A 24,106-nucleotide genomic window follows, 5' to 3' on the forward strand; every position below is an offset into this window, starting at 1 on the left:
TAGTGATTTAAACACACCACAAGGTGTCATTTGCGAGTTTTAATTTAATAAGAGGCTCAAGACAATGTGTGCGTTTTGTCCCTCGACTGACGCCGTAGAAGAGTCAGTCACAACTAACAAGATTTCTGATAATAGCTCCTAGCTTCATAGTTTGTATATTGTGACTAAATATTGCCATTCAATGCATTTGTTGAGCTAAATGAGTTGCTAAACTGTTTAAATAGAGTTTGACCGAACTCCGCGTAAGTTTTATGTGTATTATGCATATGTATTTTGATGGTGGATTTGTGAATGCCAGTTCTTTTTGCATTATTGTTTAACTGTATGTGAATAGGGCCTCATTAATACAGATTGAAACACTTTTCTTTTTGTGAACATTATTTTTTGAGAGATATGAATATTATTTTTGTTGTATTTTCACTGTATGATACTTATGTTTGTTGTGAAGGAGTTGCTGAAGCTTATGCCAATAAACAGGGCGGTCCAAGCTACGAATCTGAACGCCTGTGTCCACTCTCCTTTTTTTCTGCCTTACACCCCATTGTGCATTAAAGGAAGACTACGGCGTCAGTCAAGGGACAAAACGCACTCATTGGCTTGTTCCCTAATTAATTTAAACTCGCCACTGTCACATTGTGGCGTATTAAAATCACTACCTTACATAATTCTTACATAATTAAAGAGGGACTTTTTTTTTTTTTAGAGTGACACTGTGAAGTACGGCAGCGTGGCCCTGTGACGTCACCGCCCAGCAACGTCAACAACAATGGAGACCTACTAGCTTAAATAATTTTATAAATATTATTGAAACGAAAACATTAAGAGGGGTTTTAATATCAAATTATTATAACTTGTACTAACATTTATCTTTTAAGAACTACATGTCTTTCTATCCGTGGATCCGTGTGTCATACAGCACACTCCGGCTTGTTGACCATCCTTGACCAACTGACCAGCTTGTACCTACGACGCCAATTCTCGAACCTGATCATCCTGCTCAGCCTGACCGGCTTTACTCGACCACGCCATTCCTCCAGTTCCTGTTTGTGTCCATTGCCTACCAACCTTAATAAAAGACTGTGTTTGTGATACACAGCTGGTTCCCCCGTCTCATACCTGACAACTTGTGTATAATATTTTGCTACTCTACCCACCTCTGATTATTATTATCACCCTTGTTATACTATAGTTTTTAAATATCTCCATGGGCTGACATACTGTATATGTACTGACAAGGCATAGAGTAGGGGTCAGTATGGTGCACACAATGTAAGAATAGCAGTGGTACCTCAACATACGATTGCATCGACATAGAATCCTTTCGACATCCGCCGTGAAATTTGACTCGCCATATGTGTCAACATATAACGACCTGTTTGAAATATGAGGATTTATGAGATCGTCGTAATTTTTTTATTGTTTTCCCGCAAGACGGATGCACGGCGGATTTTCTAGCGAGAGAAATAAACATGCGTCCCAACAAGGTTATCGCACGTAGTGAAAAAATTGAAAAAGGTGAAACTTACCATTGAACTTAAGATGGAAATGATAGAAAAATATGAGAGCATTGTGCACGTCAGTGAACTTGCTTGACAATACGTTCGCCAGTCTTCATAAGTTAGGGTGACAATTATTATTGTTGTAACAATTCGCCAGCTTCATCAGGGTTTTAATCATTTATTTCAGAACTTGTGCAAACAACACGGCTACTGTCCGCCATAGCCGACGCCAACAACAACAGTAAAGTAAAAACTCTTTCGCACCTCTCTCACTCTCATGTCAGTCACACAGTGCGCTGAGGAACAGCATGCATAACACAACCGCCACATTAGAACCTTATTTGTTACATAATTATCTATATTTTAACATCTGCTTCATAAATAAGGAAGTCCTTTATCTTTTGGCTCATTTACATCAAATTATAATCAATAGATGGCTTTATATTGATGCTTTGTTGTAGCTCCCAGCTAAGGTACATGTACGTAAAGTGCGTAGTGGTTTACCCTATGTAATATATTTTTTTTACTTTTTATAATTGTAGAACCCCCAAGACTTTAATCTCGTAGTCCTTTTTTTTTCTTCTCCTTTATTTGGCCCTAATCTCCGTTGTAATTTAAAGATGTATTTACTGTATATATTTCATTCTGTCCCATTTTGGTCCCCTATAGTCTGCAAGTGTACTAATACCAGGTCTCCTCACAAAAGGCATGAAAACAGAGCCCTCACGTGTAATAAGGGACATTCAAACAAAAGCTGCAAATATTAAAAAAAAAAAAAAAAAAAAAAAAGCTGAAGTGAAAAACTCGAGTTATATACCATAAATTTCACACTATAAGGCGCACCTGACCATAAGCCTCCACCCACCAAATTTAAAACGGAAATGACATTTGTTCATAGATAAGCCACACTGGACTATAAACCGCAGCTCTCCTCATTGTATCATGGAATATTTACACCAAAAGAGATAAACTGGTAACACTTTATTTGACAGCGGCATCATAAGACTGTCATAAGACCAACTGAAGCTTTGAACCAATTGGCTGCAAAGCTTCATTGCTTTAAGAAGTTTAATTTGGCCGTCACTGCTCCCTTGGGGAAGACAGTCAACCTCTGCTGCCACCTGCTGTCAACACGGTTGTCGTCCATCATGTCTCTTAGCATGCATTGCAGTGCTACAGATGTAAATTACAATCATAGTTCTGTGAAAAATGTTCTGTGCTAATTATTTCCTTAATTACTGCTCTATTTGTTTCATTAATTGCTAGTTATGGTATTTGGTAACACTATTTGACAGTGGCGTCATAAGACTCATAAGACCATCACTAAATGACAACCGTCATAAGCATTCATTAATAACGATGATAGTGTCATGTCATAATTATGACGGTCTATGTCAGTCTAATGAGGCCGCTGTCAAACAAAGTGTTACCTATTAACCCAAATAAATCAACAAATAAGACACACTGGACTATAAGCTGCAGGATTCAAAATGAGGGAAAAAAGTAGCTGCTTATAGTCCATAAATTACGGTATTCTTTATTTAATGACAAAATTGTCTTCTACAAAATAAAGAACTGGGCCTCATTGTTCTGATACTTAAAGAGGGGAGTGTTTTGGACTGTTTTGCCTTAACTCTAAGACCAAGTGTAAATATCTTGACAGCCCTCAGGTTCAGTCTTAAAAAAAAAAAAAAAAAATATTCATTTGTGGTGGAACCCTACCAGGTAACAACCATGCCGAGAAAACGTGTGACATTAAAATAGGTAATGGAATACATGCACTTCTATTTCTGGAGCTAGCTACAAAATTAAATGTGATGTTAACTGTTGTAATAATTCATTTTGGACAATCCACTCCATTATGTGTAGCCTACTTGATGACCCATTTGATCAATTAACATGCATCCTAATTGGCAGGTAAAGTGATTATTTGGTCTGCCCCAAGTTTAGGAGGATCTTTTGTGATGTAATTGTTTAAATGTCACCTTGCATCATGGTAGCATGTTGCAAGAATCACAGTATTTTGCATGTAATTCGATTGTTTTACACAATCGAGGAGGATGTATAATGTCATTTTTGCTGTGTTGTCGAATGTGGGCGATGATGAAAAGTTTTATTCATTTTATTTTTTTTCCAATTCCCACTAACTACCTGCAGGCGATCAGGAGATTACACCAGGTGTTCTGTTACATTAGCGCACCCATATGATTTTTACACGTTGCACAAACCGCTTCATAATACTTAATTATTAATTTCTAGATGTAATTGTGGAGTAACCACATTGAACTATTTGATAAAGTTCTGTGGCCGCAACCTTTCTTTGTATTAGATTGAAGATATATTTACTGTATTGTCGCATTTTTAAATAACCATTTCAGGACTGTCATTATATTAAGTATACGCCATAATCATTATGACAACATACTGTAAATGTTCCATAAATACACATTTTAATACGGAAATAGGTTGCGGCCACTCAACTTTATGAAATGCAATCCAATATATACTGCACAATCATAGTGCTGATCTATAACTTAACCAGTACTTTAAGTACACTGTGTTGAAGCACTTTGAGCAACATTTAATGAGTGAAAAGTACAGTATCATCATATGTTTACAGTGTTGTTAATAATGGTGTTGGAGTATAACGGTATATATATATTTTTTTTCAGTATTGAGTAATCTAATTAATTACTTTTTCCATCTTTGCAACGCCATTACCGTTACTGAGGATGTAAAGCGGTGCATTACTACAGTTTGGTTGAAGGAAGAGCGAGCTGTCGACAGTTGATTTTGTGACACATTAGCTGCCTCCTTCCCGGATAGAGCACGGCAGGAGGGGGGAGGAGGGAAGGGGGTGGTGACGCCGTTGCAAATGCGATGATGGCGAGGTGGGCAGTTCATGCCCTACTTAGTACCAGTGTTCTGTCGATTTGTCGAAGTAAACTCCCAGTTTTTCACAGGGTACTATCGATGCAGGCTATCCCATCAAACAAATATACCTTAAGTTTTGACACGTTTTATTAGAAACTTCCACTGTCGAAACACTAATAAGATTATGGGTATCGGTGCGTGGGACAGTTAATCAGGCATATAACATCTATATCAATTTTGCAGTACCATAGGTATAGTGTATTTCAACAGGCTTTTAAAGTCCTTTAAATAACACTGTTACTAGAAGTAGCATATTTTTCCAGGCTTATAAGTTACTCTAAATAATATTTTACTATGATTAGCATTTTTAATAGTCTTAGTGGTCAAAAGGCACATTTGACCTACGATAACCCTTGAGAGGTTGGTTGCCATACGCGTGCTCAGTAGAGCTGTGGCTATCAATCAATTCGATGGAGAGACCAAATCGATAGAACACTGGCACTACTTCTCGCTCAATGAAATAAAAGGCAGGAATTTGTTCTTTTACCCAAGTTCACAATTGTGGGTATTGGTTTTTGTACTTGAATTATTTTCAATGTTTAGGGCCCATGTCCACATGATGACCCTTTGTTCGCCATTAAACGGAAGTAGCTCTTTACAGGACTCAGGCAGCTTATAGAGCCATGAAATTTGGCACACTTGGTCAAATCGGCCCAATTACAATGTTCATTTTGTTTAAAAATAAGGGTGTGGCTGCACAGCTAAGTAGCGTCTCCTTTTTTGAAGGACCCTCCACAATAGGATTTTTTTCACATAGGTGTGTGAATGTATTTCTCATCTCTAGGGCTTGTTCAGTCCAGCTTGCAGCTCTAGTTATTATTAGTTTACGGAATATTTAAGGATAGTGTTCTGCTCATTGTGCAGTAGGGCTAACATACAGTTTCAGAGATTTGCACTAGTTAATGGTCAGTTTACATTTGTGTTTTCTTAACGGACCAATATATTTGGTCCAAATAAATACCAAATATTCTAAAATACTGTATATAGTGTTTTTATTCTTCAATCAGTTAATATAAATATCCTTGATGTGAAAGATGTTATACAATGTATAATGTAATAACGTGTAGAACATGAAACGTAACGTCAGTTACTTTGCTGAGTAACTATTTACTCTTACAATTAGGTAACTAACTCAATTACTTCTTGGAAGGAGTCATTTGTAATTGTAACTAATTACTGGTTTAAAGCAAGATTAACGACACTGTACATTTATGGTGCTCTGACAAAGTATGCGAATGTGACAGAACGCTGGACACTTTGACCAATGCTTGGTTTCCTGCTTATACTGACAGGATTTGTGAGGCTTGGTAAATTCTAGTGATTACTTATTATTTAGAGAAGATAAAAAAAAAAACAATAATAATAATTAACTAAACAAATCAAATTTGTGTAGTATACAATCCACTTTCAGCAAGACGAGGGCTACCAGGGCAATAAATATTTTAGGTTTTTTCCTTAACTTCCTACTGTCTTCAGACATGATCGTGTTTACATATCAGAAATTTTACCTGCTAACTTATCATCGCGTCTTCACTGCCTGGCATTATTTTTGTTAACTCTTGCCACCCAACCAACTGTGCATGTGCCAAAAATACCTAAGCTAAGTTGTCCCCCCATCAAACGCAAATTTATAGAAAAATTATGTCATTCGTTTGAGCTAGGTTTGTGCTGTAAAACTTTTCGTTTTTGCTGGTATCGTTTTTTAGATATTGAGATATTAATTTCAAGTGATGACATCAATCGCAGCACCTCCATTACGGCTAAAAAAGTGTACCAACTCTATCAATACCAGAGGGGTGTCCCAGCAACTAGCGCAAATGTAGCACAAACGAATTGCACCCCTTCAGGTCCATTTTGCCATAAATGGAGGGCTGCATTACGTCATCGCTCGAAATTAATATCTCCATATCTCGAAAACGATAGCAGCACAAATGAAAATATTCACAGCACAAACTATTGACACAATTTTTAGCAATTTTCAATAAAAATGGGGAGCTGGTGGACCTCAGTTTGACCTGTGAATGAATTGTTAATATCAGAGGTGGGCAGTAACGTGTTACATGTACTCCGTTATATTAACTTTTTGAGAAAAATGAACTTCTAAGAGTAGTTTTGCTAAGCCATACTTTTTATTTTTACTTGAGTAGATTTGCGAAGACAAAATGCTACTCTTACTCCGCTATTTTTGGCTACACAAGAATCGTTACATTTTTTAGCTTATTCTTCATATTTGCCAGCGATGCCATTGCCAAAAGTAGCACTACTAATTTCACCAAAGAGATGTCGCAACAATAATTACATGACTCGATTACACCAATCAGATGCAAGCTTGCCGTTCTATGATCACGCCAGCCTGTTTAATCACGTGGCGTCCTTACAGCACCGTAAAAAATGAAGTACTTTGAATAGAGTGCTGCCCTCAACATGACTCGAAAGCGCGGATTTAAAACTCTATCCCAGTATTTATTGGGCACCGATTGACCACGGAAAACTGGAGATTTGATCCTTTTAATTTCATAATAGTAACTACGAAGGAACTACAGTATGAATTATTCAAACTAGCAACTATTTTCTCCACTAGAGGGTGTGGCACTCATGCTGTTTGGACGAATAATGCTTCATATATGTCTTTTTTTTCTCTCTGTCGAAATTCAATGATTTTTATTTATTTTTTCCTTTGGCTTAATGTTGTTATGGACAGTTCATATAGATGAGTTTGTGCTGAGAAAAAAAATACCATTGTTTAAACAAAAATAAATAAATAAATAAAAAAGCAGTTACTCCCAATGTTACTCAGTAGTTGAGTTTTCTTTCCACTGGATACTTTTTTACTTACTTACTGATTAAAATTATTTTGAAGTAATGTTACTCCTACTTGAGTAAAACTTTTTGGTACTCTACCAACCCCTGGTTGATATCTAAAAAAATGATAGTAACACAAACGAAAAAAATTTTCAGCGCAAACAGATGACATAATTTTTCTATAAATTTGCTTCTGATGGGGGGCCAATTTCACTGAGGTGCCAAAAATATGTCAATAAAGATCCTGCGACTGGAATTCCACAATTGTTTGACTTGAATATGGCCTGACAGTGACAGCCGGACAACATTGCGATAGCTGCAAAAATTATTCATGTGAAGTTGTGAACCACTATTCCCCCTTCAAAATGAAGCTAGAATTTTTGTTTTTACCATTTTGCACTTTAAGAACCATGGTCTTTTACATTTTGCATTATATTCGGTACAAACCCAGACTCTGCCTATGGAAGCTGTAAGCATCACAGTGTGGAGAAGAGAAGCATACACATTTATGATCTTTTTTGCTTTTTGATATGTTTGCCTCAGACGTATTCTTCATAAATCACCACGAAAGTGTACTTAGTAAAAACATTTTGGGGATTTAAAAGAACATCAAAATCCTGATTTTTTTTTAGACACGCCTACTAATTTTCAAAAAAGGTAAATTAAAATAAATAAAAATGTTTTTCTGGTAAAGTCTAGCTATTGTATGATATGAAGCTTTGTTTGATTAGCATATGGAGACCGCTGTTAGTAGCCCAAACTCTTCAGTGCAAGCCATGACTTGACAGCCACAAACAAATCTTCACCTGATGTGAAACATGAGAACACGATCTTAAATATTTGAACCGCCCCTGATTTATTGGTAGTTTCTTAATGATGACATTTCCACTAGCCTGTTTGCGCTTTCTTGGCTGAGCAGACTGCTTTGCGCCTTAAGCCTGGTTTATACCTGACCTGTTGAACATTCCGCAAGGAAATAAGATGCATGGAGTTCTTCCGGCTTACGTTTTTCACAATGTATACTCTGTGCAGTTGGCCCAAGTGGTGAAACCAATATTCTCCCAGACTCAGGGGGCACCAAAAAGTGTCTACAGCATACAGTAAGTGTTTCATACTAGAGAGAAAGGGAGTAGAGAATCCATTTCTCTGCAATGGATAAGCTTAAGGTGCTCATCAAAGTTTTTTGTTCCAGTGGTCTTTATTGGCCGAATGATCCAAATGTTTGTACAGTAGTACCTCTACATATGAATTTAATTCGTTTCAGGACTTGGTTTGTAAGTTGTTAAATGTTTGTGTGTCGAGCGGGATTTTCCCATAAGAACACATTATAATATGATTAATTAGTTCCACAGCCCAACGACCTACACTAAATCCTTGGTGCAATTACAAATAGCAATTACACATAACAAATAAATTATAAATACAATTCGAAACAATAACAAAAATTATGTAACGAATCGGGTTCTAATGTGGCGGTTGTGTTTTGCATGCTGTTCCTGAATGCTCCGTGTCACTGATGACAGAGTGAGAGAGTTGTGGAAGAGTTTTTACTTTCTCTTTTCATGTTGTTGCCGTCGGCTGAGGCGGACAGTAGCCATGTTTTGTTGCAAAATTTCTAAAATAAATGATTGAAAACCTGACGAAGCTGGCGATTTCTTTGCCGATCTTACAATAATTATATTTGTCACCTTAACTTATAAAGACTGGCGAACGGAGGTTTGAGGAGGAACGTCGAGATTGTAGACATATTCCGGCTTTATTGTCGAGCCAGTTCACTGATGCGCACAGCACGCTCATATTTTTCGATCATTTCCATCTTAATTTCAAAGGTAAGCGTCACCCTTTTCCTTTTTTCACTACCTGCACTAACCTTCTTAGGACCCATGTTGATTTCTCTCACAAGAAAATCTGCCGTTCGTCCGTCTTGCACGAAAACAATGAAATTGCGACACGGACATACTGTACATTGTCGTTTTTCGAGCATGTCATGTCGAGACAAATAACGATTCAAATTTTACGTCGGATGTCGAAAGGATCTTATGTCGATGTGATCATATGTCGAGGTACCACTGTACTTGTGAACTTCTGCAACTACTAGTTCGTCTGCCATGTTTTTCCATTGCAGTTGATGAATCCTCCGCCACCTCCACTCATCTTTGCTAATAGCAGCTCGTACGCCAGGTGTCTCCGCGGGTTTAAAAATTTCAGCAATGTACGCGTTGCGGAAATTTGACGTGTTTGTGCACCGCGCGGAATGGCGTGGTCACTGAAATTACGTCATTTTCCGCGCGAAGCTGTGCGGACTGCACGGATGCGTCAGGTATAAACCAACCTTTACTCTTGTAGATAAGGACTGCTGGAGATAAAGTTTCAATTTACAAATATTTCAATAGAGTAATCTACTATATATATTTATAATTTGCGTACAGCTCTTATAACCTAGTTTCACATATACTGTACCTAATAGTAGAACTATGAGTATGTTGTGGTTTGTACCAATGAAAGACACTGACAGTACTTATGCACTGAAAGGTTGTCCAATGGGAGCGCGCTATACTATGAACTGCTTAGCTGCTATTGGCCGGGAGCAAACAGTGCACACCAAACAGGTGATAGATATTTTCACCGCACTGCATCTTGAAAGTTGTCGCGTTACATTACGTAATCCAATTAACTGCGAAAATGACAAACAAATTAGACGTTTGTCACATGATCGGGATTCTCTCTAACGTCTATGCACTCGATCTCCTCCCTTTCTCTTTCCCTCTCCCGCTCCCTTTCTTTCCGCTTAGCCCGTTTCTTTTTCTTGTGTCTCTTTTTAGATGGCGGGAAGAAGGTGAGGAAGACAGGCAGGATGACGAAGCAGTGAAGCACGGTGCAGCTGGCTGTGAGGAGCGAGCACTTGAACAGTGTGTAGGTCAGATTGGAAGGCACAAACACTAAAGGTATGATCCCAATCACAAAGCAAGATGTGTTCTGCAGGATGGCCGCACCGTGCTCCTCCAGTGCCAACTTGATGCACTGTGTCCTTGTGTGCTCAGTGGCCAGCACAAAAGTATATAAGTGTGGTGCACAGTGATCCATGGCGAAGTTTAGGGTATAAATAAGGCACAGGATTGAGATGCTGTCCATACCGACATTCCAAAGTGTCATCAAACCTAAGACGCCCAGCTCCACTGATGTAACTGTGAGAATGAGCCAGAAGTTCCCCAAGGGATTAATGACAAGGAAAAAAGTAAGGATAAGGATCGTGAGTACACTAAAGCCTGAGGTCAGGATTGGAGAGATGACAGAGGAACTGTAGCGGTCCATGAACACAAATGTGGGATTGAAGGCAATGAATTTGATACTGTCAATCAGCATCAATGGGCGAAGCTTCTCGAGAAGCTCCACCACCTCCTCACGCTTCTTTTCTGTGGTCCGTGCCACTAAATACAGGCGTGAGGCAATTATATCGTACTCATTGGTGTCACGGTTCTTGGAAAATATGATGTCCTCTGTGAAGTGCTGGTATTCAGGGCTTCTCAGAAATGAGTCTTTGAGGATATTGATGAATTCACTCTTAGTCGATGCGCTCACGTTCACCACACGCAGGTATTGGAAAAAGTTGTCGATCCAAGAGATCTTGTTGAAGCCGTGACCGAGGGTTTTCAAGTGCTCCTGCACCGTAGAGTTCCAATACTCAATAGGCTCATAAATGTAAAACCCAATCACAGGACTGTAGTTGCTGAAATATTTCTGCTGAGTCATCGCATAGGAAACACTCGGAGAGTTACTTGCCAAAAGGTTTACAATGTTTGAACCGTCACTGATTTGTAAACATCCCATGAATGAGAAAGAAGCATAGATGAGATAGAGAATAACCACAAAGGGTTTCACATAGGTATTAGTAATCCACTCTGTGTAGTGTTCACGCAGGAAGTGCTGAATAAAGTGATTCTGGTAAGGAACGCTGTCATGGTGCGTAGAAAGGTCATGGCCATCACTCATCATGGTTTTAAACCAAGTGGGCTGGCGTTCCAAGTACTCTACTGAGGGTATTTTACAACAGAATACACTGTGATAGCGGTTCTGCTCCAGTTGTCCAGCGAATACCAAACAGGAGCCATAGAATGAGAAAACGTAGAAGTAGTTGACCAGGATGGCAACACACATGCTCTGACAGAAAATCTTCACGGACTCAATATTGGTAAAAGGGCTTGCTCCCATGCCAAATGTGATGATGTAGAGTGAGCTGGTCATTGTGTAGCACACCATCACATCAGCAAATGCATCAGCCACACGCTCCTTAAAAGGCAGGTTTTCCCTTGTTCTCCTCCAGCCTGCCAGCAGCTCGAAGACTCCTTTGGTTCCATGGCCTATAAAACACATGAAAGAGAGACCAGTAAGCAGTGTCGTTTTCATCAATAAAGACAATAAAAAAAAAAAAAATTCTTCGACGAACAATTTTTTTTTTCATTACGATGACGTGACGATGAGCTAAAAACGTGGCTTGGGAGACTAGAACATAACAAGACGAATGCCAGTTTTTGTCTGACGCGACAAGTACGAGACGAAAATGCGACATAGTTTTTCTCATACATTGGTATGAAAAAGTATCTGCACCTTTTGGAATTTCTCATATTTCTCCATAAAATCACCATCCATTGTGATTTGATCTTGTCATAATCACACAGATGAAAATACAGTGTCTGCTTTAACTAAAACTACCCAAACATATATAGGTTTTCATATTTTAATTAGGCTAAAATGCAAACAGTTACAGAAGGGGGAAAATAAGAAAGTGAACCCTCTGCCTAAGGAGACTTAAAGAGCAATTGAAACCAATTTTTACCAAACATTTTACGTCAGGTGTGTGCCCAATCACTGATGAGTGGTTTAAATCTGCCCTGCCCACGATAAAACACACACTGGGTAAGAATTGTCTTGATGAGAAGCATTGTCTGATGTGCATCATGGCTCGGTCAAAAGAGCCGTCTGAAAATCTGTGATCAAGGATTGTTGTTTTGTTTAAAGCTGGGAAAGGTTACAAAACCATCTTTAAAAGTCTGAATGTTCGTCAATCGACAGTAAGGGAAGTTGTTTACATATGGAGAGAGTTTGGCACTGTTGCTTCTCTCCCAAGGAGTGGCCGTCCACCAAAGATGACGCCAAGAGTTCAATGCAGAATCCTAAGAGTGGTAAAAAAGAACCCTAGAGTGTCTGCTAAAGACTTACAGAAATCACTGGCACAGTCCAATATCTCTGTGGATACATCAATTATATGTAAAACAATGGTCAAGAATGGTGTTCATGGGAGGACTTCTTGGAGGAAGCCACTGCTGTCTAAAAAAAAACATTGTTGCTCATTTAATGTTCGCAAAAAGGCACTTGGACACTCCACAGAAGTTTTGGCAAAATATTTTGTGGACTGATGTAACTAAAGTTGAATTGTTTGGGAGTAAGACAAAACGTCATGTGTGGAGGAAAAATTGAACAGTTTACCAACATCAACACCTTATCTCCACCGTGAAGCATGGTGGAGGGAGCATCATGATATGGGGCTGTTTTGCCACCCCTGGGCCTGGACAATTTGCAATCATTAATGGAAGAATGAATTCAAAAGTTTATCACGATGTTTTGCAGGAAAACCGGAGGCCATCTGTCAGACAGTTGAAGCTAAAAGGCGGATGGATGCTGCAACAAGACAATGATCCTAAAACAAAAGACAGTAATGCAAAACACAGAAGTAAATCAACTTCAGAATGATTTCAGAAGAACAAAATACACGTTCTGGAATGGTCAAGTCAAAGTCCAGACTTAAACCCGATTGAGATGCTGCGGTATGACCTAAAGATAGCGATTCATGTCAGACATCCAAGGAATCTGCTTGGACTACAGCAGTTTTGTCGAGCACAATGGGCCAAAATTAGTCCTGATTCATGTGCCATACTGATCTGCAGCTGGAGGAAGTGTCTGGTTGAAGTTATTGCTGCCAAAAGGGGGCCCACAAAATATTAAATGTGATGGTCACTTACTTATTTTTCCCACTTCTGTCATTGTTTGCCTACTATCCTCATTAAATTATGAAAACGTATGAATGTTTGGGCTGTTTTAGTTAAAGCAAACACCGACTTTTCATCTGTGTGATTTTGAAAAAAATCAGATCACATTTAATGGTGATTTTATAAAGAAATTTGAGAAATTCCAAAAGGTTCATTTTCATTTTCATACCACCGCATGTTCACAATGCGTGACGTTTTCATATTGTACAAGGAGTACGTCAGCTTGCATCGTGACAGTGTTTGGGCCGTGACACTCATGTGAGGTCTGCTGCACCTCTCCCTCCTCACCGGAGTATAGGCTGTGTCTCAAGCTAAGCTTCCCTCCATCTTATTTGTTTGGAAACACAGTAAGATTTGTTTTCTTATCTTGGCAAGAGAGAATATGGAATTTTGCTTTAGCTTTTAAAGGTCTGTGCTGAGTGATCATCAGACGCTAAATGTGATCCTAGTGTTAGCGTAGTATTCGTGTTCGTATTAGTTTCAGGTGAGGTGAGGTCCTTTTAAAACACTGGCCAGTCTAAAGCAGAGCCACTTAGCTTTTCTGGTCAGTAAGTCGAGAGCAGGAGTCAGCAACCTTATATACTCAAAGAGCGGTATCCCGCCAAAATAAAAATACCAGGAGCCACAAAAGCCCTTTGACACCTAATATCTTAATGAACTGCAACACAAAACATTTTTTTATTTACCTATACAGTAGTTTGCTTATAGTCTGCACCAACATCTTCAAATTTAAAATTAGGTTTGAAAACTGTAAAATCCAATTTAATTTCAAATCAAATATTTAACTCACTGGCTGCCATTGACAGTGATAGATATTCAATCGACTTGAAATTGGACGTCTACTAGTGATACACTCTTTTCAATTCATGGCAGAAGCAACAACAAAAAAAGACCTTTCATCTCCCCTACCAACGGCCATGTTGCTAGGGGCGATAATCCCATCAAAGTCAATGCATTGACGTTAAAATAAGTTAAACTTATAACTAGCTTATTTCTCAACTGATCATTTTATCAAAATCAAAGCATCGGCAATTTACTCAGTGTCTGCCATTTATGGCGTTAGACGTCCAATCCATTTGATGTACTTTGTTTTTAGAAATGTTTTTTGATGCAGAATGAACAGTAGAGTTGATGAGATTGACCCCTGGGGAACGCCACAGCTCATAACCCATTCCCAGTTCAAATAGACTAGACGTCTTCTAGTGATGAACTCATTGAAATTCACAGTGGAAGGATGATTTGGCGTCTAACATTGTCAATGGCAGTGAAATTTTTCACTGCCACTTTTACGAAGAGCTTCAGCAAAACAATAAAAGAGCCACATGCAACTCGGAAGCCGCAGGTTGCAGACCCCTGGTCTTTTTTTTTCTTTCTGAAACCTGTCCTGTTCAGCTGTTTGACACAGAGAATGGAAGTGTAAGTGTCCGGATGTCTGAACAGTTTTAATGTTTCACATTGAGGGGATGACATACTCCCATTGTGATCATTCAACATACTTCATTTATTATGACAAAGCAGCGACCAGGAAGCGTTATGGGGGAACAGAAGAAAAGAAACACAAGAAAAGAAAGAAAAGAAACACAAACAACAGCAAGAAATACATTGAACGCCTACACTAACTATGAATATTTTGGTGCTATCCTCAGCTAGATGTATTCTTGGTTGAAACCATGTTGGGGGCCTGTTGACCAGGGAAAGAAGGGGAGCGGGGTGGGGAAGTCTATAAGCTAAGTGACTGGGAGGCGTGGAGTGTACAAAATCAGCTCTGTGATCTAGAAACCAGTAATCGTGTGAATCCCTTGTGAGTGTAAGCCCGTTGGCAAACGACCCTAAGCCGCCCCATCGCCAATCCCGGCACCGGGATCCCCCACCTGAGCGCGCTCAATCACATCCAGCTGCGCGCAAGCCCTACCAAACACGCGACAGCCACGCAAACGAACGGAGACACCCCTGGTCTAGAAAATGTTAAACACTCAGGCAACTTTTTTTTATTACATACAGTTTGTCGCTTCTTGGTAGGTTTAATTGAAAATGATGTACTGGTTTTCCTGCTGAGTTGGCATTGTCCTTGTAGACGTTACAATATGTGCTCTTCTGTCTATGTTCATTTTTAAATAGTTGGAAACATTTGTTCATTTTTGGACTAAAACTTTGAATTTTACAGGCAAAAACATTTTGAGTACCGTATTTTCCAAACTAAAAGGCGCACCGAAAAGCCTTAAATTCCCTCAAAAGTGCACATGATAATCCGGTGCGCCTTATATCTTAATTAATATTGTGCCGCAACAGATCTCACAGCAACTCGGAGCGCAGCTCCATCAAACGAATGTATAACATAACCCCTGCCTCTACTGTAGCGTCTATTCTATTCTATGTGCCTTATAATATGGTGCACCTTATAGTGCGGAAAGTACGGTAACTGTCAACTAAAACTAGACGAAGATGAAATGACAATAATATGACAAAGACTAAGACAAAAATTAAAAACAACAATGCCAGTAAGCCATAATGTATACTACGTATAGTTTTACAATGTATAATTTACCTGCATACAGTATATATATACATGCATGTTCCGTGCATCTTCAAATATAATGTATTGGTGAAGAGCAAATTGTGTTGTGGAGCTGGTTGTTAAAAATGTCTGCCATTTCAGCAGGAAAAATAGCTTCACTTAACCAAGAGAAGCTGAAGTGAAATAAAGAGAGGAATAAATGCATGGATGGCAAGCTGCTGCTCGATACTTATCAGATTTGGAGCTCACTGGAGATTCTCTGAATGTATGAATGCTGAATGATTCAAAACCAGAATGGGTGCACAATGACACGCTCAGAGCTGGGTAGAGGAGCAAAAAATGTTACTCAAGTAAGAGTAGTGTTACTTTTAAATAATATTACCGTAATTTTTGGACTACAGGCCGTTACTTTTTCCCTAATTTTGTATCCTGGGTTTTACAGTCCAGTGTGGCTTATTTGTTGATTTATTTGGGTTAATAGGTAACACTTTATCTGACAGTGGTGTCATAAGACTGTCATAAGACCGTCATAATTACGACATGACACTGTCATCATGCTGATGACAGATGTCATTAAGTGTCATCTGGCAAATTTTGTCACTAACTCCATTTATGTCCAGCTCAGATCTTTTACATCCATTCAAAAGTGAGATAATTTGCTGTCAAACAAATTGTTATTATTAATATAGTTTGGTGTATAATCATGTGAAAAAATAGGACACCCCATTAAATATTCAGTTCTCTATTAAGAAATGTTCACGTATCAATGTCTTATCATGTTTTTCTTTATCACTGGAAAAGAAAGTGATTTAATTGCAGGTAAACAACAAAAAATAACTTTGTTTGACTCATTAAACCAAATATATCAACAAAAATGCATATTCTAACTGAGGAAAAAGTTAGGACACCCTACCACCTAATAGCTAGTGTTACGCCCTTTGGCTGAAATGAACTTCAATGAGACGCTTGTAGCCATCTACCAGTCTTTGACATCAGTCAGAAGAAAGTTTGCCCCACTCCTCAACGCACAATACTTTCAACTTTGAAATGAAATTCTTTTTCTGTTTTATACTCAGAACCTTTATTAAAAACTTTAAAATTATGTACTTAAAACAGTACAATTGAAGACTACAGTTGAGTCAAGAAGCTGTAAAAAATATTATTTTTGAAGGAATTAGTCATCCATTTTGTCTTCATTTTTACATACAATATGCCTAAAACAACTTAACTTAAAAAAGTTAAATTGTGAAAGTCATTGAGAAAATAACATTTATCCTATAATTAATCGTCTGATTAATCGATTATAAAATAATAGTTAGTTGCTGTGCTTCATTTATAGCACAGATGGGCAAACTTCTGTTTCAAGGGCCATTCTGTATAATTTAAAACGGGTAGATGGACAGATGGCATCATTCAAAGCAGATGTGGGGAAAAAATTCTGAAATTTATGTAAAATAATTCATTCTTATTTTAATTAAGAACCAATTATTGTGGATGTAATAATAAAGTAATTTTTTTTTTTGGGGTGGGGGTGTTTTTTTTTTTATCAGAAACCAAGTGCAATCATTTTTTTTTTTTTTTTTTTGTAAAGCAAACTAACAAATACATTCAAGTCTCCATCTTCACTATCTATTATTCACTATCTATCTGAACTATTGAATGTAGATGGCCTAAAGCCCCGCTCACACCAGAGCATAAAGCAGAAAATACAGTAATTTGTCATTGTATATCTTTTGCCATAGACTTCATAATGTATTGACGTGACATATTCGCCATTCACTGCGTCACGCCTTCCGGAAGGGGGCCGTCCCACACTCCGCTTCATTTATTAGCAGTCGGTCACATGCAGCGATCTAACGCTGGATTTAGGTTGAAAAAGTATGAAAGCTGTACTGCATACAAACAGGAAGGATTGTCTCAGGAGTGATGTGTTCGAGGATTCAAGGTAAATATTATATTTATCGTACCATGCATGCATTTTGAAACGTTGTGAAAAAAAAATCAATGGGAGAAATTAGATGCTACAACATTTGCATTATACTTCGCAATATTTACGTAAGATAACTGCTAACTACAAGTTTTTTTTTTTTTTTTTTTTTTTTTTTTTTAACCTAGAATCGAGCCTGTTTTACGTTCATATACATAAAGAATTCAGGGATTTATGCATTTATTCACAAGAATTTTCAAAGGAAAAAGCTCTTTGTTTATATATGGCGGCCGCTAATTTGCTTACTGACTAGCATCATAGTTCGCAATATTTACGTGAAATAAATGCTAACAGCATGTTCTTTTTTTTTTTTTTTGCTTTTAAACAAGAATCAAGACTGTTTTACATCCATATCTATAAAGAATTCAGGGATTTAAGCATTTATTCACAAGCACTTTCAAAGTAAAAATCTTTTTATGGTGATAAGGCGGCACCACGGGGGCTTAACGACCAGCAGCACATTTGACATATTTACATAAAACAAATGCTAACTGCACATTTTTGTTCTTTTTGCTTTTAACCAAGAATCAAGACTGTTTTACGTCCATATACATAAAGAATTCATGGACTTAAGCATACGGTATATTCACAAGAATTTTTAACGGAAAAAGCTCTTCGTGTACATATGGCAGCCGCTAATTTGCTTACTGACTAGCATCATAGTTCGCAATACTTCCGTAAAATAAATGCTAACTGCACTTTTTTTTGCTTTTAACCAAGAATCAAGACTGTTTTACATCCATATCTGTAAAGAATTCAGGGATTTAAGCATTTATTCACAAGCATTTTCAACATACAAAGCTGTTTATGGTGATAAGGCAGCGCCACAAGGGCTTAAAGACTAGCAGCACATTTGACATATTTACATAAAATAAATACTATCTGCACGTTTTTTTTTTGTTTTTTTTTTGCTTTTAACCAAGAATCGAGACTGTTTTACATCCATATCTATAAAGAATACAGGGATTTAAGCATTTATTCTCAAGAATTTTCAACGGAAAAAGCTCTTTGTGATATGGCGGCCGCTAGTTTGCTTACTGACAAGCATCATAGTTCGCAATATTTCAGTCAAATAAATGCTAACTGCAAGTTTTTTTTATTGCTTTTAACCAAGAATCGACTGTTTTACATCCATATCTATAAAGAATACAGGGATTTAAGCATTTATTCACAAGAATTTTCAATGGAAAAAGCTCTATGTCTTTGTTTTCACTTGATCAGCTTTGATGGAGATAGAATTGGTCCTGCGCCCCGTGTCCTGTCAATACATTATGAAGTCCATGCTTTTGGCATTGATTGTTGTTGAATATGCTTTTCAAAATTCGCTCAGCAATATGGCAGCACAGCTGCTTGTTTTTTTTTTTCTTATATGATGATGAACTGACTAATAATTGCCGTCAGAACCAAGGCCTATCGCCTACCCCTTTCCACAAGGGACAGCCTGTGATGTCGGGAAGGCACTGCAGCAGTTGGTTGGCAGCAGGCTTGGCTATAGAGCGAGCGAAAGATAAGAAACTATAGCTCAGTATGAAAGGACGCAGAGACATGAGGTATTGTATCTCAAGCCTTTCTCACTTGCAGGTTGAGGGCTCAATGGAGGAGGGTAGTTTGTCAACAGCTGTCCGCCAGGCTATTTTATCTCGGGGCGAGGTTGGGTGAAAGTTCGTCTGCATGCGTGCACGTGTGTGCCTGTGTTTAATAATCCCACAATTTGATCACGTCACTGTAATAATGGAAGCCTTGCCTGCATTTGCCCTCCTGTCCTCCCTTGGCCCACACCAAAATGCCACTGAGTCATTAAACTAAATCACTTCACTGAAACCTTTGTTGCTCTCACACCCCAAAAACACATCCATCACATGGCTAGAGAGCATGCCAGCTCCTCCCACCCACCATACGGTCTTCCAATCAGGATGACTGCAGGAATGACAGTGGAGACAATATTACAAAGGGGACGTTGAATTGCAGACAAGATCGAAACTCAATAAAAACACACGATGAAAGTAAAAGTGCGGACGGACGCGTGGGAGGGCAAAATCAATCTTCAAATATAAATCAATATTTGGGAGAGAACACTTCTTAAAGAATGCCAGTCCTCTGACCTTTTATCACAGAGACCAATTTTAGACTGTGCAAACTATATATTGGTGCCCATATAGCACAAACATATGAGTTCTTTCTTCTCTTGGGTAACACTTGGAAGTCTGTACACAGCCATATCTGTAGAGTTGATTTTTTTGGTGTAAATTATTGATTGGTGTTGATTTGGGTGTTGTTTTAACACTCGCAGTGTTAAGATCGCTCTCGGTGCGGTGTCAATTAAATGAGTTGAACACAGACACCTTTGGCAGAGTTACATTTACCCCTAGCAGAGTTAATCAGCCACACCCAGTTAAAGTGCATGTGTTGGAAAAGAAACAACTGTTACCCCAAATTTACGGGTCCATCAAAACTAAAATACGGACAAGGTCTTTTTTCTGGTCCGTCAACCTGATGCCGGATCAAACCCTGCCGTTTAAAGGCTGAGTTGTGCTTCCGCGTCAGATCTGCACCGTCAAGGAAGACCTGATTTATGACCCTCTGCCGTAGCCTGACGTGCTCCTACTGAATTTTTTAACCCAAGCGTCACGTCGACGCATATGACGTGGCGGAAATGGACTGTGATTAGTCCGCTCAGACTGTTGTTTCCGGTTCAGCGTGAAATCATCGCCATTATCGAACATGATTTTGATACAGGCAAAAATGGACCAAGCCGATTAGAGTATCAACGAAGGGCAAGTACGACAACTTCTACAGTGTCTAGTCAGGACATTATGAAGATTGCCACATGTCAAGCAATTCGTGGGAGGAAATTGCTGAAAATACGGGGCTGGATGTTAGCCATATGAATAAAAATGAATGGAAGGACCACCGAGACAAGTGTGTGTGTGTTCGGAATCGAATGGCCACACGAAGCGGTGAACCAGTCGGCCAAAAACTGCCAGCTTTTTATCACTTTATGTTGTATTTTTGGTTGGTGCACTTCATCATTTACTGTGTACATAAGTTTGCTGTGAGTCTGTGACTTAGATACGTGTCACACTTCAAGTATATGAAGAATAAAGCACAAATTTGGTGTCAAAAGAGTGGTTTTAATGTTTAATTTTCCACAACAGACAGTTCACACTCAGATCCATCATCACTGACTGAGAGTGCCTCAGTGCTTTTATGATAACGTTAACATCAAGGCTTCAAACGCAAAACGGGCTGGAGGGCTTTGTAGACCTCGGACAAAACGCTGGACGCATTGCTCGACACCAGTTTGAATCTAGCCGCCACAGCTTGCTGGTTTCCACCCGAGGCTAGAACTCTGTGCGGCATCAAAAGTTGGCCAGACCGCCTCGAAACCGTCTCCTGCGTCGTCTGCACCTCAATATTTGTATGATCAACATTTGTTCAATGTTGATGAGCTGAAGATCTACATTTAAGCGTTCCAGCTTGCATTGTTTATTTTTTCTCCGTTAAACTACACTAGAGGAAGTCAACAAGCATGCTCCAAAACCTGTACAAACATAACGCCACACCCCTCTAGTGGCTTGGTTTGAATTACAGAGCAACGCGTTCCCTCACCGCAGAAGTATCAAATGCTCATTGACGCCGTAGTCAGTTTGCGTCCACCGCAGTGCAGGAGCATAACTCAGGCTTAAGGCGCACCAAATAGGAAATAGAACGGCAACAAATTTATAAAACTATTCTGCATCTAAATTTTACTAAATATTATTGAAATTTACTCAAAAGAAAATGTATATAGGTCATTTGCATGGGATGTACAGTGCTTGCGTATCTCTAAACAATAAAATATATTTGAAATGACTAAAGGAAATGACATTCATCAACGACACCGGTCGGCACCTCTGCTATAGGTGGCGATAGGACTGTTATAGAGTTTGCCAAAAAATACTCACTACCGCCGGGAACACACCCTCCCATGGAGTTTCAGAATCCCCACCTTTCAAACAAAATTTCTCGAGCCTCTGGTATTGTAGAACCAATGCCAAGGCAAAGGGCATTATTTGGAAAGTATTAATATAAAAGTTTTTTTTTTGTTTTTTTTTTATCTAAACATAAAATGAGCTTTATGCATGTGTATTTTTGTGTATGTTTTTGGCCTTTCAGTTTCCGGTTTTCAGCCAAGTGTTTCCAATATTCGGTTTTGATTTCAGCCAAGAATTTAGCTTTTGGTACATCCCTAATATACAGTGCTGGCCAGACATATTGGCACCACTGCAATTCTGTCAGATAATGCTCAATTTCTCCCAGAAAATGATTGCAATTACAAATGTTTTGGTAGTAATATCTTCATTTATTCTGCTTGCGATGAAAAAACAAAAGAGAATGGGAAAAAAATAAATAAATCAATATAATTTTACATATAATTCCAAAAATAGGCCAGCCAAAGGTATTGGCACCCTTTGAAAAATCATGTGATGCTTCTCTAATTAGTGTAATTAACAGCACCTGTTACCTACCTGTTGCACATAGCAAGTGGAGGTAATAACCAAATCACACTTGAAGCCAGTTAAAATGGATTAAAGTTGACTCAACCTCTGTCCTGTGTCTATGTGTGTACCACATTGAGCATGGAGAAAAGAAGACCAAAGAACTGTATGAGCACTTGAGAAGCAAAATTGTGAGGAAGCATGAGCAATCTCAAGGCTACAAGTCCATCTCCAAAGACTCGAATGTTACTGTGTCTACCGTGCGCAGTGTCATCAATAAGTGTAAAGCTCATGGCACTGTGGCTAACCTCCCTAGATGTGGACGGAAAATAAAAATTGACGAGAGATTTCAACAAAAAAGTGTGCGGATGGTTGATAATGAACCTCGACTAACATCACAACAAGTTCAACCTTTCCTGCAGTCCGAGGGTACAACAGTGTCAACCCGTACTATCCGTCGGCATCTAAATGAAAAGGGACTCTATGGTAGGATACCCAGAAAGACCCCACTTCTGTCCCAGTGACATAAAAAAGCTAGGCTGGAGTTTACCAAAACTTACCTGAGGAAGCCAGAAACGTTTTGGAAGAGTGTTATCTGGTCAGATGAGACAAAAGTAGAGCTTTTTGGGAAAAGGAATCTACATAGTGTTTACAGGGGGGAAAAATGAGGCCTTCAAGGAAAAGAACACTGTCCCCACAGTCAAACATGGCAGAGGTTCCCTGATGTTTTAGGATTGCTTTACTGCCTCTGGCACTGGGCTGCTTGACCGTGTGCATGGCATTATGAAGTCTGAAGACTACTAACAATGCAGCATTATGTAGGGCCCAAGGTGAGAAAGCTAGGTCTCCCTCAGAGGTCATGTGTCTTCCAGCAGGACAATGACCCAAAACACTTCAAAAAGCACTAGAAAATGGTTTCAGAGAAAGCACTGGAGACTTCTAAAGTTGCCAGCAATGAGTCCAGACCTGAATCTCATAGAACACCAGTGTAGAGATCTGAAAATGGCAGTTTGGAGAAGGCACCCTTCAAATCTCAGAGAACTGGAGCAGTTGGCCAAAGAAGAATGGTCTAAAACTCCAGCAGAGGATTGTAAGAAACTCATTGATGGATACCGGAAGTGTTTGTTTGCAGTTATTTTGTCTAAAGGTTATGCTACCAAGTACAAGGCTGAGGGTGCCATACTTTTGTCCGGCTTTTTTTTTTTTGTCTAAAATGACCTTTTTTTTTTCTCTCTCTTTTGTGTTTTTTCATTGCAAGCAAAATAAATGAAGATATTACTACCAAGGCATTTGTAATTGCAATCATTTTCTGGGAGAAATCGAGCATTATCTGACAGAATTGCTGGGGTGCCAATACTTTTGGCCAGCACTGTATATATATATCTATAATCATAGACTATACTATCAGTTGACGGCACATGGGGCTCGGAGCCGATCCGTAGGGGGCCTATTTTAAAAAAAACTTAAGATTAAAATATTTTAAAACCAAAACCACTGGCGACCTAAAACCAAATCAGGCACCTCCCTTAGGCATATATGAGTCTCCATGAGCAGCGGCATGAAAAAATCAAAGTTGTTCCATAATTAAATCCTGATGAATTATTTTTATGTAAGTGTAACAAAACTTGAAATGGCCATAAATTTGTCAGATTTTATGATAGATGCACAAAAATCACTAAATCTAGAGGTGATCACCTATATTTTCAGGATCAATAGCAATATTTAACATATCATATAAGTTTTTGCCAGAAATAGCAACTTACATTTTTTTTTTTTTTTACAAAATCCAACATGGAGGCCGTCGCAAAAAAAAAAAAAAAAAAGAGCTTCTTAAGTAGAAAATTCTT

The 24,106-nt window shown here is 38.7% G+C and overlaps 1 protein-coding gene across 1 annotated transcript in view; it reads right to left on the reverse strand.

The window, feature by feature from the left end:
- Positions 1 to 86: 86 nt before the first annotated feature.
- ptchd4 (patched domain containing 4) overlaps positions 87 to 24,106 on the reverse strand; it is a 75,067-nt gene continuing 51,047 nt past the window's right edge. Inside the window, exon 3 of the mRNA XM_057823379.1 lies at positions 87 to 11,593. Within this exon, the coding sequence (XP_057679362.1) occupies positions 9,930 to 11,593 (1,664 nt within the window). The 3' untranslated portion in view covers positions 87 to 9,929. The remainder of the gene's footprint in view (positions 11,594 to 24,106) is intronic.

This window comes from Corythoichthys intestinalis, chromosome 19, assembly GCF_030265065.1.
Source record: "Corythoichthys intestinalis isolate RoL2023-P3 chromosome 19, ASM3026506v1, whole genome shotgun sequence".
Lineage (NCBI taxonomy): Eukaryota > Metazoa > Chordata > Actinopteri > Syngnathiformes > Syngnathidae > Corythoichthys > Corythoichthys intestinalis.